At 44.1% G+C, this 15,200-nt stretch overlaps 1 protein-coding gene across 4 annotated transcripts in view; it reads right to left on the bottom strand.

The window, feature by feature from the left end:
* The window catches only part of TRAF5 (TNF receptor associated factor 5), a 69,444-nt gene that overhangs the window by 22,780 nt on the left and 31,464 nt on the right, over positions 1-15,200 (bottom strand). For 2 of the 4 annotated variants that reach the window (XM_019516419.1, XM_019516416.1), the window contains exons 2-3: positions 9,110-9,244; positions 8,306-8,530 (exon numbers count right to left, since the gene is read on the bottom strand). In XM_019516419.1, the coding sequence (XP_019371964.1) occupies positions 8,306-8,520 (215 nt within the window). In that variant the 5' untranslated portion in view covers positions 8,521-8,530; positions 9,110-9,244. The remainder of the gene's footprint in view (positions 1-8,305; positions 8,531-9,109; positions 9,245-15,200) is intronic. The other 2 variants (XM_019516418.1, XM_019516417.1) reach the window with 1 other exon arrangement.

Genomic DNA, 15,200 nt, shown 5'->3' with positions numbered 1-15,200 from the left:
CCTGAGTATTTTGGGTAGGGGCAGGTTATATTAAAAATCTGCTTTACTTAATGGCCCAACAATAAAATGCAACAAAGATGATCTGTACTAAAAAGAAGCTGATCTCTATTTTTTCCTTCAACATTTTCTTTTCTAAGCTGTTCTGCAGTCAGCCAATTCAAACCAATTATAAGAAGCAGTTCTAGGTACAGACAATAACATATTGCTGTTGCTACTATGGAATTTCTGAGGAAATATGTTTAAGCTCCTTTAGACTATTCACTTGAACAGATGAATTAAGTTACACCAAATTACATCTGACCCATTGTGCCCACTCCACAGTGGTATTTTCCCTTATGAATCACCTACAGATCATGTCCTTGATTTCTTGTAAAAGTAAATTAAGGAAAGTACATGACTCCCCAATAACTTTCTTGTCAGAGGGTTGTTGGGAAGGTCAAACGACGAGTGAATAGCATTTTGAAAACTAACAGTCTTACGCAGTATGAAGCTAAATTCTGCCTGAAGATTTGTGGGCAGATTGCGCAAGATTCTGCAAGTACTTAGCAGAGAGCAGAATTTGTCTTATTAATGGATTGTTTGTCACCCTGTGACTACTTGCTCCTGACAAGAAATGTCATAGCTGGAAAAGCTCACAACATATGTGAAAAGATTATTAACTACTGCCTATGTCCAAACTTTCACATCCCCACCCAGGACCTTGAAGATGTGCTTTACTATCTCAAAATATAATCAGAAAAGCCAAAAAGGAAGGGCAAAAATGCCTGATAGGCTATTAAAAAAGATGAGAGAGAGAATGAAATAGGAAACATCTAAAGTTCATAATACTTGATGTACTGACTCAGTGAAGGACTTCAGCATTTGGGATTCTACCTGCCCATCTTGTCTTCATTAGCTTTATCAGACAAATGGAGATGGTTCAGATTCTTGACATGATGGCTGTGAGTTGTCTATGATTTACAGGCATACAGTAAGGAGGGAGGACTACTGTCTTGTAGATTTGTCAGCATTGTCTACAAAGCTAGGCCTCTCCTATCCCAAGGCCATTCACAAGATTTTCCAAATGCTGTGCTAGCTTTAGGGGTTACAGTGGATATTTCATCATTGTTACCAACTCTGCATGAGCCTGTGCTACCCACGTAGGTGAATTTGTCTACAGCAGTGTTTCTCAACCAGAGGGTTGCAAGAATATTTGAAAGGGTAACAAGGAATTCCCAGAAAAACCTGCAAAAGCACAGGTTTCACAGTGCAGACTGGCAGCATTTCAGCCTGCAAGCGCTGCTTGGGATGACTGGTGGTAGCGGGTGCACATGCATCTGTGTATGCAGATGCACATGGCCAGCATACAAAGAGGCCAGATCATGGGAGCAGCCCCAAGTGCTGGATGCAGGTAAGTGTATGGGGAGCAGGGGATGGAAGTCCAGGGGACTGTCTGGAGGGCGGGGGGAGGAGGAGGAAGCGTGCATGTGTGTCTGTGTGTGCGCTGGGGACTGTGGCCAGGCCTGGGGCTGTGGCAGGGCAGGGGGAGTGGGGGAAGGGGGGAAAGGAGAGAGTGCCTGGCCCTTCAGTGGGTGAAGGAAGCAGGAGAGGTCCTTCGTATGTCTAGGCCAGTGGCATACATGCAGGGGCCCGTACTCCCTGCTCATGCTCCAGCCCAAGCAGGACAGAGGCAGCTGGGGGCCCTCTCCAGCGAGGCACAGGTGGGGGGCAGGGGACTGTGGCTTGGGGATGAGGTGTGGCAGCAGGGGATTGTGGGTCAGGTACCGGCAGGGTCAGGGTTGTGTTGGTCAGGACAAGCCATTGATTTTGGCAAATGGGGCCCAGAACGAAAAAGGTTGAGAAACACTGATCTATAGCACATGCCCTCCAGTGATGAAAACTGGTGCTATGGATGGCTTAGCAGCAGGCAGGTGGAGAGCCTCAGTCTTTTTTAAAGCTAACCTTCCAGCCAAAATGCAAATATGAAGTTGCAAAGGGATCCACAATAAAGCAGAACTCACATACTTCATATGGCCAAGTTTCTACGCTCCTATGAGTGTGAGGGGTTGAAAATTAACTGCTGCTGTATAGAGCTGCAGCAAACAGCTGTGCAGGACCACTGAGACACATCAGCCTTTCCTGCTATTTTATTTCAAGGGGCACCACTTCTCTGATTAGCCATGTGGGGCCACTGAAACACTCCAGCTGATCAGAGAAGCATCACCCTTTGAAGTAGAGCTCATCTTTAATTTTGCAACCTGCTCCCAACTAAGCGTGATTCACCTGATCCAGATTCCACTGTAACTTGCTTATCTCCTCAAGAATGGGCAAACACGGCACAACATCGTGGACACACTTCAGAATCTTGCTTTTGCTTGCTTAGGATTAAACAGCTTTTCCTCAGTCCTAAACTTAACCTGACTATCCACATATAAAGATCACAAAGAGGCAAGCAAGCAAGACATTAATTAGCACAGGTACAAGAACACATCTAATGCTTTACACTGTATTACTGGAAGTGGATGGGAGACATTCCCATTTTCCATCCCTCTTGTTATCATCCTATCATGAAATCACCCAGTCAAATCAGGTAAACTCACAAGCTTTAACAGGCCTTCTGTACTAACAATGTCATATGACTTTGAGAGATCAACAAAAGCAGAGTAGAGATCAGTATTATGCTCTCAAAATTTCTCTTACATGTGCCGCTCAGCAAAGATCACACAGGTTGTTCCGACCCCTTCTCTGAAGCCACATGGGCTATCAGGCAATACGTTCTTACCAATATGGCAGGTAAAACAGCTAAGTATGATTCTTGCAAGGGTCCTGAGGCAAACACCGATACAGAGGTTTCCTGATGACTATCACATAAAGAATGATTACCCTTCCAGATATATGAACAAGAGGAGCCTCTTGGTATTCTTGGGGGAGCACTCCTTTATGCCACATCAAGTGAAAAAGCTTTGGGGGGATTAAATACTACCTGTCAGCTCTGTCATTTGAAAGCAATGTAATTGCTTTTTCAGCCTATAAGGTGATAGGTTCAGTGGCAAGTATTCATTGATGGCATACTGAGCTAGTTGATCAATAGCCTCCTTACTAATGCTGAATTCCTTATTAAGCAGATTTTAAAGTCATCAGACTACTGTTCCAGACTGCTTCTTTTCAATCGGAAACATGTTTCCAGCTCAACTCATAGGTAGGGACCTACCAAAATTATGATTTTGTGATTTTCACACAAACTGCAACTTTGGGTGGGCTCCGCAATAAAAACCACAGGCTTCCTGAAAAAACCCCAACAAAACCTAACACTTATTGACAGTAAAATGCTGGCTCCCTCTGAGGTGGCAGCAGTCCTTGTGGCTGCTGCAGCCTGGCTGTGCAGCCTGCCAGGTGGAGGGTACAGCCGCTGGCATGGCAAGATGGCTGCTACTCCCCCCCCACCACTGACTGGCTGCGAGGGCTGTGTATGGCCTAATGGCCCCACTCATCTCCAGCAACTGGTGGTGAGGGGCACAGCTGCATGACAGAAAGCCCCTGCAACCAGTCAGCAGGGTTTCCCATCAAACTGCCTCTATATCCTCAACCTTTTCTTTGAACCAGTCTTAATGTTTTTGGACTGTTGAACCAGGAGTGTTCAAAGCAGTTTCACAAGCACTTCAATAACCTTTAATATCTCCAGACATTGCACTAACGATATTTAAGCTTCCTTTCCACAGCTTTATAGAGTTCCTCTTTTACAGAATCAGTCTGTGATATACCGATACAGTAAAAGATGTGCTATCCAGCACTTTACTAACCAGCATGCTCTATTAACCAGCATGCTGATCAATGCAACAAAAGCAAAACCAGAAGCCCCACCGTGGCACTTCCAGTTTCACCGAGTCCCACAGCCCGGGGCAAAGCAGCCTGCGTGGGGCCCCCCTCCCCATCCCCCAGCACACACTGATATGGGAATAGTAAACTTTTAATTAAAATTCCCTCCTTGCTACTCATCATTTCTCTTCGGGCCCCCCTCTCTGTCCCCCGGCACAATGACGCACCGAACGTGGCGGGAGGGATGGTGGCCTGAACAGACGCCTCTCAGACAACTGGCAGTTTTGATTAACTGACATTGCACACTCTCCCTGGATGCTGGATAACACAGCTTTTGCTGTACTTAGCTTGGGCAGTTTAGCAGAGCTTTGTAAAATGAAGACGATGGTCTGTACAGCAATTAGCTCCTTTCACGGACCGAGTGTTCCTAGCATCATCTACAACGCTTTGCTTGACAATGATGTAATCTAGAGCTGTCCAACTTCTCAGAAGCTGCGGGGTGTGCGGGGGGGGGGGCGCCGAGTTACTTGCTGTATGGGCCACACCAGTGATGGTCATCCAGGCCAACCTTGACAGGCTTGGCAAAATTGGTGGATGAAAACCTGATGGCCTTCAACACCAAAAAATGCAAGGTACTCCACCTTGGGAAGAAAAACCCGCAGCATGCTTATAGGCTCGACAATACTACGCTTGCTAGCACCACGGTCGAAAGAGACTTGGGGGTCATGATTGACCACAAGATAAATATAAGCCACCAATGTGATGCTGCAGCCAGCAAAGCAAGCAAAACTCTGGCTTGCATCCGTAGATGCTTCTCTAGCAAATCCCAGGATATCATCCTCCCGCTGTACTCAGCCTTGGTGAGGCTGCAGATGGAGTACTACATCCAATTCTGGGCTCCACAATTTAAAAAGGATGTGGAAAAGCTTGAGAGAGTCCAGAGAAGAGCTACGCACATGATCAGAGGACAGGAAAACAGGCCTTATGATGAGAGGCTGAGAGCTATGGGACTCTTCAGCCTGGAAAAGCACAGGCTCAGGGGGGACCTGGTGGCTGCTTATAAGTATATAAGGGGTGTACATCAGAATTTGAGGAAACACCTGTTCACCAGAACACCCCATAGGATGACAAGGTCAAACAGTTACAAACTCCTCCAAGACCATTTCAGGCTGGACATAAGGAAGAACTTCTTTACTGTCTGAGTCCCCAAGACCTGGAACAGACTGCCGCCAGAGGTGGTACAAGCACCTACTCTGGACTCCTTTAAGAGTCAATTGGATGTTTATCTTGCTGGCATTCTGTGACCCCAGCTGACTTCCTGCCCCTGGGGCTGTGGGCTAGACTCGATGATCTTCCAAGGTCCCTTCCAGCCCTAATGTCTATGAAATATATGAAATCCAGGATGGACACTGCATGGGTGCCTCATCCCACACACTCAGTTCCCCACCCAGGGGCTTTTCCTGCTTCACCACACATTGTGAATGCTCTGGGCCATGGAGTTCCCCAACACCACAAGCTGCACTGCCCTGGCCTCTAGGATGGGGGAAGGAAGTAGAAGCCAAAGGAGGGAGGGGTAGCTTAAAGTCCCTGGCTGCTGCTACAGCCAAAGTGATGGAGGAAGTGGCAGCCAGGTGGTCATAAATGGCTGCCAGCTGGACAGCTCTGATGTAGTCAATCAGATGCCACTGATTGAACCACAGGTGCATCCAGGAAATACTGTTCTAATTTGGGAGCTAAAATATGGTGTTTTTAATGGTACAACTGTGCAATGGAATGTGTTTAGCCACTGGTGCTGCACTTTCTGATGCCATGTTTGCCAATAAACCAAGAGTATAATAATATACAATAGAATTTGCCTGTAGCAGGGCACTGAGGTGCCTGCTACTCTTGGAGTAGAGATAAGAACCCAAGTGCAGGTTGCTGGGACAACTAGTTAATGAGGGAATTGGCCACACCTGCACCTGGTCAGCTGGCCAGAGGCAGTAGGGCCCTAGACCCATATAAACCCAGGCCCGAGGCCAGAAGAGGAGTTCCCTGCCAGCAGCCAAAGGGGAAGGAACAGTCCCAGAGTAAGCAAAGGAGAGAAGCCTGACTGTAGGTACATCCCCTGAGACCGGTGAAGGATGGAACACCCCGGGTATGGCTGAAATAATGTTATACCCAGGCGGCTAGAATTTATGTTATAGCCCAGGGGCTTGTGTTTTGGTTTGCTGTTTTTACCAGTGGTTTGGGCGAGGCTATTAGGGGATGGAGGAGGCCTCATAGGAGACCCACGGCAGCGTGGGGATCCCAGCCCCAGAGTGGGGGGGGAGCGAGAAGCCCGGGGGGGGGAGAGGAGTGGCAGAGTGCTGCAGAGAGCCCGAGTGCCAGTGAAGGCGCAGGGTGAGACAGGGCTGCGGAGAGCCTGAGCGCAAGTGAAGGCGCAGGGCGAGACCGAAGAATATCAGTTCCATCTGCTAGGCTTGGGGCGTGGTAAAGGGGTGGCTGGAGCCATGCATAGCCCATAAGGCTAGGGTGCCCCAAAACACCCAATACAGAACAGGGCCCTCAAGGGATTCAGGAGCCCTGGGGCCAGTGTACAGCAAGAAACTGTGTTCAAGAGGATGGAAAGGCAGCCTCCCTATTATATATTTTCCATCAAAGGCATGGTGGGTGAGAATTGAGGGTGCCCTTTAGGCTAGCTTGGCACAGTAAGGAAGCCTTAGGGGACATCACAGCAACCCAAACTACCCCATCCTGTTACATTGCCAATAATACTATGTTTGATGGTCTGCTCCAATACAAGCATCAAAATTGTTCAGGATAACGAGCTTGCCCTCCTTTGGTACTGGCAAATTACATAGCATCACAGACCTTATCTTTTAATTAGCCATGTTTCTCATGGTTGGTGCCCAGGCACTCATGATGGCAGTATGACACTTCCCAACAGAGGTAATCATCTTCTTACTGGAGTAATCATTTATGCCTTCAGGTAGGCAATCTAGCTTATTAGCAGCAGTGGACTGAAAACTAAATCTAGCCTGTAAACCATGGGTGGCTAACCTGGAGCATGAGCGTCACAAGTGGCATGGGCGGCTTGTGTGTGTTGCATGCAGTAGATCAGGGAGGTGACCCTTAGCACAGAAGCAGATAAGGCAGGAAACAGAAAGCAGAGCAAGAGATCAGGCAAAGAACAGAGTAGAGAGCAGCAAGCAGAGTAGCAGATTGGGCAGAGACTAATTTGTGGCACACCTGCCAAAAAAAAGGTTGGCTGCTACCAACCTTCTGTGGAATGATCACTCCAAAACACAAAAAAAGTGTAGCTTATTCCACACTCTCTACAGTGGAACTTCTTCTGCAAGGAAAGTTTAACTTGTGACCTTGCTCATCAAGACCAAGTGGCAAGACAAAGTTGAGACAGCTGGAGATGACACTGGCTATGGGGGATAGTTTGCTAAATCCAGTCCACCTGCATTAGTGACCAAAGCTGTCTACAGTATTTTCAAGATAAATATATTGACATAATTTCCTGGGGTAAACCATGTGCACTAGAAAAGGAGCCAAGTATCCTTCCAGAACCTATTCAGGTAGTGGCCATGCAGTGCACAAGTGACTATTTTGAGCTACAGGTGAGTCTGAACACAGTATGGGAACCAGTTACAAGGAGATTACTTACTAGATGCAATTGACTGCAACAAAGGTGCTTTTTGTTATGTCTCCCATGGAAGTAAGGTGGTGTCTATAGACACAAGTTAAATCTGGTGTAGTTAAAATGGTTCAAACTATTTGTTCAGGTTTCTTGATTCATTTTATTAGATTAATGAATTTTAGAGTTTTTAGATTTAGAGATGGCCTCAGAGCACTAACAAGCTATTTGGTTCAGAGAATCAGCAGCATCTTTTTAATCCTCCTCACAGCCTAATCAATGACTATCACCAGGTTGTGGTGTTTTAGGTGAACGATGTTTAACTCCCAGCCCACGGGCTAGATCTAGCCCGCAGAGCCATGTCACTGGCCTGCCAGACTCCTCACAAGTTGAAAAGTTGGCAGTGAATGAGAGGTGGCAATGTTGTCACTCCTCTGCTGCCAAATTTCCAGGCCAATAGGGAGCCCTGAGGGCCAGAAGGCATGGCCTTGTATGTTATATCAGACATTCAGGGTTGGGGTGGCATGGAGTCTGATCTGGGCACTGACCACGGAAGGGATCTGCCCCACAGACTGACCCCACACCACTCACATGGTCTGCAGGGCTAAAACGTGGAGCACTACTGTTTTAGGCTAGCATTATCAACTCAGTACACCAACACAGACCATACACATTTGCAATTCCATCTCATGTGATCTGTTCAGATGTTTTGTTATTAAGCAAAAACCTACTGATGTCAGTAAGAATTTTTCCATTGACTTTCACAGACTTTGGATCAAGTCCTTAGCAGTGCTGAGGTATTTGCTATTGATTTATGCAAGATATAGACTACACTACTAATTGTTGAAGGAAAAAAATATAGATAGGAATAGAGTTTCTACTTACTTCAGAGAAATAATACAATGCTGGCAAAATCTGTGACCACATCCTGTTTGGTGAGGATTATGAAGGACTAGGTGGCAAGAGGCACATTTGTACCGATCTTCCAAGGTTTCGACAAACTGGTAGTCGGTGTCAGCTTCAAAGTCTAGAGAAACGCCACTGGTGGAATTCTGGCGTGCAAAGATGTCTGAATGACCAGGAGATTCTTCAGAGGCCATGGAAGCTGAACTGGAAAGCCAAATACAGGAGTTGCCTATTAAATTAATTAATGATCAGCAAAAACACCTCTGCTACATTTTGCAGGACTTGGACATGTTTTTAGGCTCAAATTTGTGGCTTTGACATTGATTTCAGATGCAAATACACTATTACTTACTAAACAGCAGTAACAAAGAATATCATGACACTAGAGAATACTGAATGATTTATTAGAGGGCTAGCACTAACATTTATTTTGGAATAAGATTTGCTGCCTGAAATTTCTCCCCAACAAGAGGTTATTTGTTCCTAGATTTTGTGACAAATCCTTACTTGAACAAAACTGGCATGGATATCACTTCAGTATAACCTACAGAATAATTCAGTCCTGTAAGTAGGCCCTCTGAAGTTTACACAATTCCTTACACGATGATCTTATTATTATTTAGACTTATATCTTGCACTATTCAAAAGATTTAGAGTGGCTTACGATAAATGACACGAGCCTGCACATCATTACTAACTCGTTTACACTGGCTCAGAAAGAAGAAATCATAATTACAGTTCATAGGCCCATTACATGAAAAACAGTAAAAAAGATGATTGTACCTTTAGTTCAAGTGTGACAGAGGTCAAAGCCAGAAGATCTAATATTTCCCTTCCAACAGATCAATCGATACCAATAGGAATCCTGTTTTCAAAATCTTACATAGCTATGTGTGTTATTGGCTGCATTAGTCCTGCCTGAAAAGGAAAGTGGGGGGAGAGGGGAAGAGAACAGAAAGTATGACTGTAATCAGAAGTGTGAGAAGTTTCTTTGGACCTACCAAAACTCGTAATGGAGCATATAAACCACAGGACTGAAGTCTCTGTTCTCTAAGCAGAACCTCATTCATTCCTTGCCTAGCTGGTTCACAAAATAATCAGACCAGAAGTCTGTCACTGGTCCTCTAGTCTAGTAGTACTTTTTCACAATTGGTCCACAACTGATAACTGTATGCCTTTTCAGGATTCAGTGTAATTTTCATTTCTTAAAACTTAATATTCATAGAACAGCTTATTTCCTTCTCTTCATGTTATATGCATTAACCAGTACAGAGACTTAATTAGTGATGTTAACTTAAATAGAGGTGTAACAGGGTGGATTGCCCCCTTAAGAGGGGGCAGCCAGCCCTGTTGAGTAGCTGCAGCTATGACAGAGCTTCTGCCAAGGGAGTGACTCCCTGGGAGCTTCAAGTCCCAAAGAAGAGAGCAGCAGGGTAGCAAACTGTGAGGGAACAGTTGTAAGTCAGAGGCAAACAGTGACCTGAACCACTCACTGTACAGAGGGGCCAAACCTCTGCGGTAGGGCCAGAGCCACGGGATCCTCTCCCAGTGTCCAAGACATGACAACAGGGTTTGTTTGCTTGTTTTGTTTGTTTAAAGGTTTTGTTTCATCTTGCATGGACTGACTGAGGAGCTCCTTATGATGCAAAAGCCCACTGAGAGAAGCCCACACCTGCTTACAATAGGTTAACAAATTTAATTATGGAATATGTGCAAAGGCAGAACACACCTGTCATAGCAACTTATATTTAAATAAAAAGTTCAACTCACAAAATGCACTGCTGGCCATTTTCCATTACCTCCCATTACTCACAGCACAAAGTAAATTACCTTACTATAATGCACCTTGGCATGAGTTAATTAAAAGTGCTTACTGTTCATTTACAACACTGCCTTCTGGGCAACACTGACATACAGTAAGATAACTTGTACTTCACAATGTAAAAAACACTCCGCCCAGGTTCTAGCTATCACACCATGTTGAGAGTATTTGTTTTTAAATAAAGGCTTTGTTACAGGGTGGCTATTTCTCTTCTATATTTATCATCCTACTTCTTAGCCACCACCTCTGAAAAAATATCAGTGTATTTTTTTTGGTGTACATGAACTTGCGGAATTTTCAAAGCTCTCTACTTGGTTAAAAAAAAGCACCTCTTGTTAGGTCCTGACCCAGCTTTTTTGAAGTCAATAGGAATCTTCTGGTTGATTTCAATAGAGGTTAGACTGTTACTCCAATAAATGAAACATCAGAACTAATATGATGTAGTAACATAATTCTGACTTGAAAAAGGTGCTCTTTTGTGAATATGCTATTATTACCATTGGAAACTGGGGACTAATAAATGTCATTTGCCACCTGAGATTCAGAAGATAAACTCAAATTATCCAAAAGTTTATAATCCCACACTAAGCAAGGAATTACCAACATAAATTAAGAGCAGGTGACTAAGGAAATGGAAATCATATAATTAAACAAATGAATTTCAGAGTAATTATTTAGATTCTCTTTACAGTTCAGTGCTCTACTTCTGATTTCTACGTTATATTTATATACCACATCTATGTAAGCCTGCTGGCCTCTGAGGTCTGGGACAGGCATTGCATAAACTAGTTTGACCCAAAATAATTAAGTCTGATATACTACATTCAACCAGGTTTATCTCAAACCGGTTTCAGCCATTTTCGAATTGGTTTGTGTGTACTGAACATATGTTTTGTTACAGGTTAAAACCAGTTTCTGATCACTTAAACCAGTTTGTGTGTAATGTCTGTCCCTAGCTTTAAACTGTCAGACTTTCTCAAGTGCATCGAATCATGTTATCTCCTGGCTGTAACTCTTAGGGAATATAAATCTTAATACCACCATTATAAGCATAAAGATTTATTATGTAGTAAATCCAGACAGAAAAATAATATATACTGTATATGACACCTGCTATAAACTATAAATATAAACTATATTTGCAAATTGCTCTGTTCAGTTTCTGAAGGTAAAAGGCTTTTGTCTTAAACTGGAGGCAATTTTCCATTCTTCTCAATTCATATTTTTTTAAAGAGCTGCCCCTTTCCCTGCTGAAAATAGGCTTCCCATTTCTTTGGCATTTGGCTAGTAACAATTGCTTTTCTGTCATTCATCAGACATGTACAGATGCAGAACAGAGGAACTTCTACAGTAGACAGTTATGGAATAAACTTCCTTTAAGACACATTTCTCACCAATTGCTTTAGTTAGTACCTAAAAAATAAATGTTTTGTGTTGTCTATTAATCTGCATTATCCATATGGCTATCCAGTGCTTTCTGGAATCCAACTATTCACTAAGATTAAACTCAAAACAAGGAGTTTTGAGGAGGGGTATGTAATTTTTTTTGGTTTTTGTTTTCATAACACAGCATGTAGCTTGTAGAAAATAACAGCAGAAAATTATTTAATTTTTTTTTGGTTTCTTTCCTTCATGAAGGCTCCTCCATTCAGCAGGTTAACAGTTATGTTTGCAAACAAATTAAAATAGGCTAAGTATGAGTAGGGACCTACTCAACTCACAGTGAGATGAAGCCATTTTCATGGCTTGTTTGCAGCATGAAGGACCAATTTCAAGGGTATTTCCTGGAGGCCCCACCATCACCGCAGATTGGGAGAGGCCATCATCACAGCCAGTCAGTAAGTTTCAAGCACATGACAGTGGCTGCAGGGACTGCCGTGTCAGTTCAGTGTCACAGTAAGGATTGGGAGATTCTAAAATGGTGTATTATATGAAAAATATGCTGGAGGTTTTTCTGGGTTGATTTTGTGGGAAATCATGGCAAATGGAATATTTCCTGACAATAGCGATACTGCTGATTTTTCTGGTTTCCGTGAAAACCACAAATTACGTAGATCCCCAAGTATAAGAATTCTTCCGTTGAGGAAGTTATGACCAGCTAAGATTTCACATAGAAATCTTAGTTATTCTGCACAGATAAAGCATTCACCATTTAGGAAAGAAAGTCCATTTTTTAAAAAGCCAGAGCTTCCCATCTGCCTTCCCTCTGGCAGAATGAGTAGCAGAGCTACCTTTGGCTCTTCCAGGTTAAACATACAGTCTTAAGGGCAAACAGCTTTGGAGCACATAACTATAACTCTTTGTCCAATGGGTTACCCTTGAATTTTCTACTTCAGCCCTCCACTCCTGGCTAATCTTTCCCCAGATATCTGCCATCAGAGTCGGTATCTGTAAACTTCTGATATTCACACAGCTCAAAAGGATCACAGTACTTACCAGCAAAATAAACCTAACAGGCAAATTAATCACTGTCATAAGTCACTTCAGTGACATCAGTGAGTTGCTCTTTTACACCAGCAATGCATTGAGCCCCATGCGATTAGTTCAGAAAAGTCTTTGAATGTCTTTAACGTTCATTCCTCAGACATGTATAAATGCAGAAGAGAGGAACTGCTATAGCAGAGTGTTACGGAATAAGCTTCCTTCAGGACAAATTTCTCACCGACTGCTTTAGATAGCACCTGAAAAATAAATGTTTTGTGTTTTATGTTAGCAGGTTAACCTTTCTGTTAACTTTCTGTGATAAATCTGCTGCTAAAGATTGCATTGTGTTTAATAATTGGAACAACTGCAGGTAGAACGTGTGTCCAATGATCTGACTCAGACCAGGGTGTGGAAACTCAATTCCACTTCCTGCTTCAAGCACTTGATGCCTATTTCTTCCGAACCCAAACAAAAATAAAACAAACATGGGAAAGTCAGCTTTGCAGTAAAAAGAGCACCACTGATTAAATGAATCAATTTCCTGCTTACGCTGTGTCTAACCAACAAAACGGATATTGTACAGTTTTGCACATTAAACAGCTAAAAGTGTAAAGTGACGCTACCTTTGCATGTACTGCAATATTGGAGAGAATAATCCCAGTACTGTTTAAAAAGGGGGGGTGGGGTTCAGAATGAATAGTGGCAGTCTTTTGTCAGAAAGAAGACAGTCACACAGCAACACTGCAAACAGACTTTCATTCTAAGCCATGGATTTTCAACCAGGGTGCAGAAGTACTAGATTAGGGTGCCCAGGGATCCTTTAAAAGGTGCCTCAGAACATGTAAGGAGATACTGGAGGTGTGAGGAGATAAGCAGATAAAGGCAGGCTCAGACTTCAGGTGTAAGGAGATAAGGGCAGACTCAGGCTCTCCCAGCCTAGCTGTTCCCCTGTCCCTGCTGCCTACTCCCTCTGCAAGGAGTAAGCCCTGTAATTAAATACATAATGAGCTTAAGAACCACTGCTCTAAGCAAATGTTTGAAATAAATAAAACTCTGAGGGCCAGAGCAAACCAGAGGTCAAAGAATGACTTGTTTCAGGGAACTTTTTGAACAGTGGACTGAACTTAATGTATTGACACCACCCTGTAAAATGAATTGTGGGGTAAGAAATTAAGTCTACACCCCCTATGATGGGTGTGTCTACATGTTGCCATACAACAACATTGGTACAGCACTATGCTTTAGTACTTCTTTTTGGAAGTACTAAAGCATGGCACAGTAACCACCCGTACTGAGCTGTGCACACGGCGGATGGTTAGATTTAGTGAACTGCTACAGTGATGTAGTGACAAAAACAGGGGAGCATGCCACTATGGCAATGTAGCTGCTGATCATGTGTAGATGCACCTGATCACTACATCGTGCCATATAGTGATATAGCATGTCACTACCACAATGTGTAAATGTGCCCTAAGCACCAGAATAATTAGACCTTGGTAATAACACAATACTAGCATGCTCATTGCTCCCCTCCATATTTCCATTTAGTAACTCAACCCCCACACCCTCAGAAGGGCCAAGATCAGCAAAGACAGAATACACAATTTGTTTACACGATAAACAATCCATTAGGAAAATTTTCAGAAAAGAACAGTAAGATGACAGGGATGCTCTCCCTGAACTAGCACAAAGGTCAAACACCTTCTGTTGTACTTAATACATGTTATTCATAAATACAACCTGCAGACAGAATAAGTCAGGAGCAGAGTGTGGTAACAGTAGCTAATAAGTAGGGACCTACTTAATTCAGTTTTCCTAATCAGCAACAACAACAAAAACCCTTAATAAAAATAAAATGCTAGCTCCCCAGTGGGATCCAGTGGTTCTTGCTGCCAGGAGGGGAAGGTGCTGGCTGGCAGGGTGGCACAAAGGGCAGCAGACAAGATGGCAGCTTCCTCCTTGTCCCTCCTCCCCCCACCAGGACCGAGGGGCAGGGCAGCAATCAAGATGGCAGCCACCCCCTTGTCTCTCCTCCCCGGGGCCTCTCTACCAATCAACGCCATGGGGAAGGACCTCTTCACTAATCAGGGCCGAGAGGAGGGGCCACTGTGAAATGCCCATAAAATTGGCTCTGTGTACAGCAAGAGAGCCATGAAAGGCCCTTTGCCTCACCACGATTTAAGGAGGTCCCTACTAATAAGAAAGATGTTGTTCACTAAAAAGTGGATATCATACTAAAAGTCACCAAAAGCATCCGGGAATGTCTCCTTGCTAAAAAGGAGGCGTACACCCAATGGAAAGAAGGGGTCATCACTAGGGACGACTATTCTGCAGTCGCTCGGAGATGCAGGGGGGTAGTTAGGAAGGCCAGGGCAGAGATGGAACTGGGACTAGCTTCCCAGATTAAGGACAATAAGAAGTCCTTTCTTAAATACATAGGGGGTAAGAAGAAGGTCCCGGGTAATGTGAGGCCCTTGCAGGACACATTGGGAAATTTGGTCATCACACCAGATGGCAAAGCTAACATGTTTAACGATTTCTTTGCCTCCGTCTTCCTAAGTAGGGACCAGAACAGCCACCTCCCTGCTGGGCCCCCCTCGGGCCCCGAGGGAGGCACACCTGGGCCAA

The sequence above is a fragment of the Gavialis gangeticus genome, unplaced genomic scaffold (genome assembly GCF_001723915.1).
Source record: "Gavialis gangeticus isolate Ggan-Ray unplaced genomic scaffold, GavGan_comp1, whole genome shotgun sequence".
Taxonomy (NCBI): Eukaryota; Metazoa; Chordata; order Crocodylia; family Gavialidae; genus Gavialis; species Gavialis gangeticus.
Note: the sequence above shows the minus strand (reverse complement) of the source record. Positions and strands in the feature narration are given on the sequence as shown.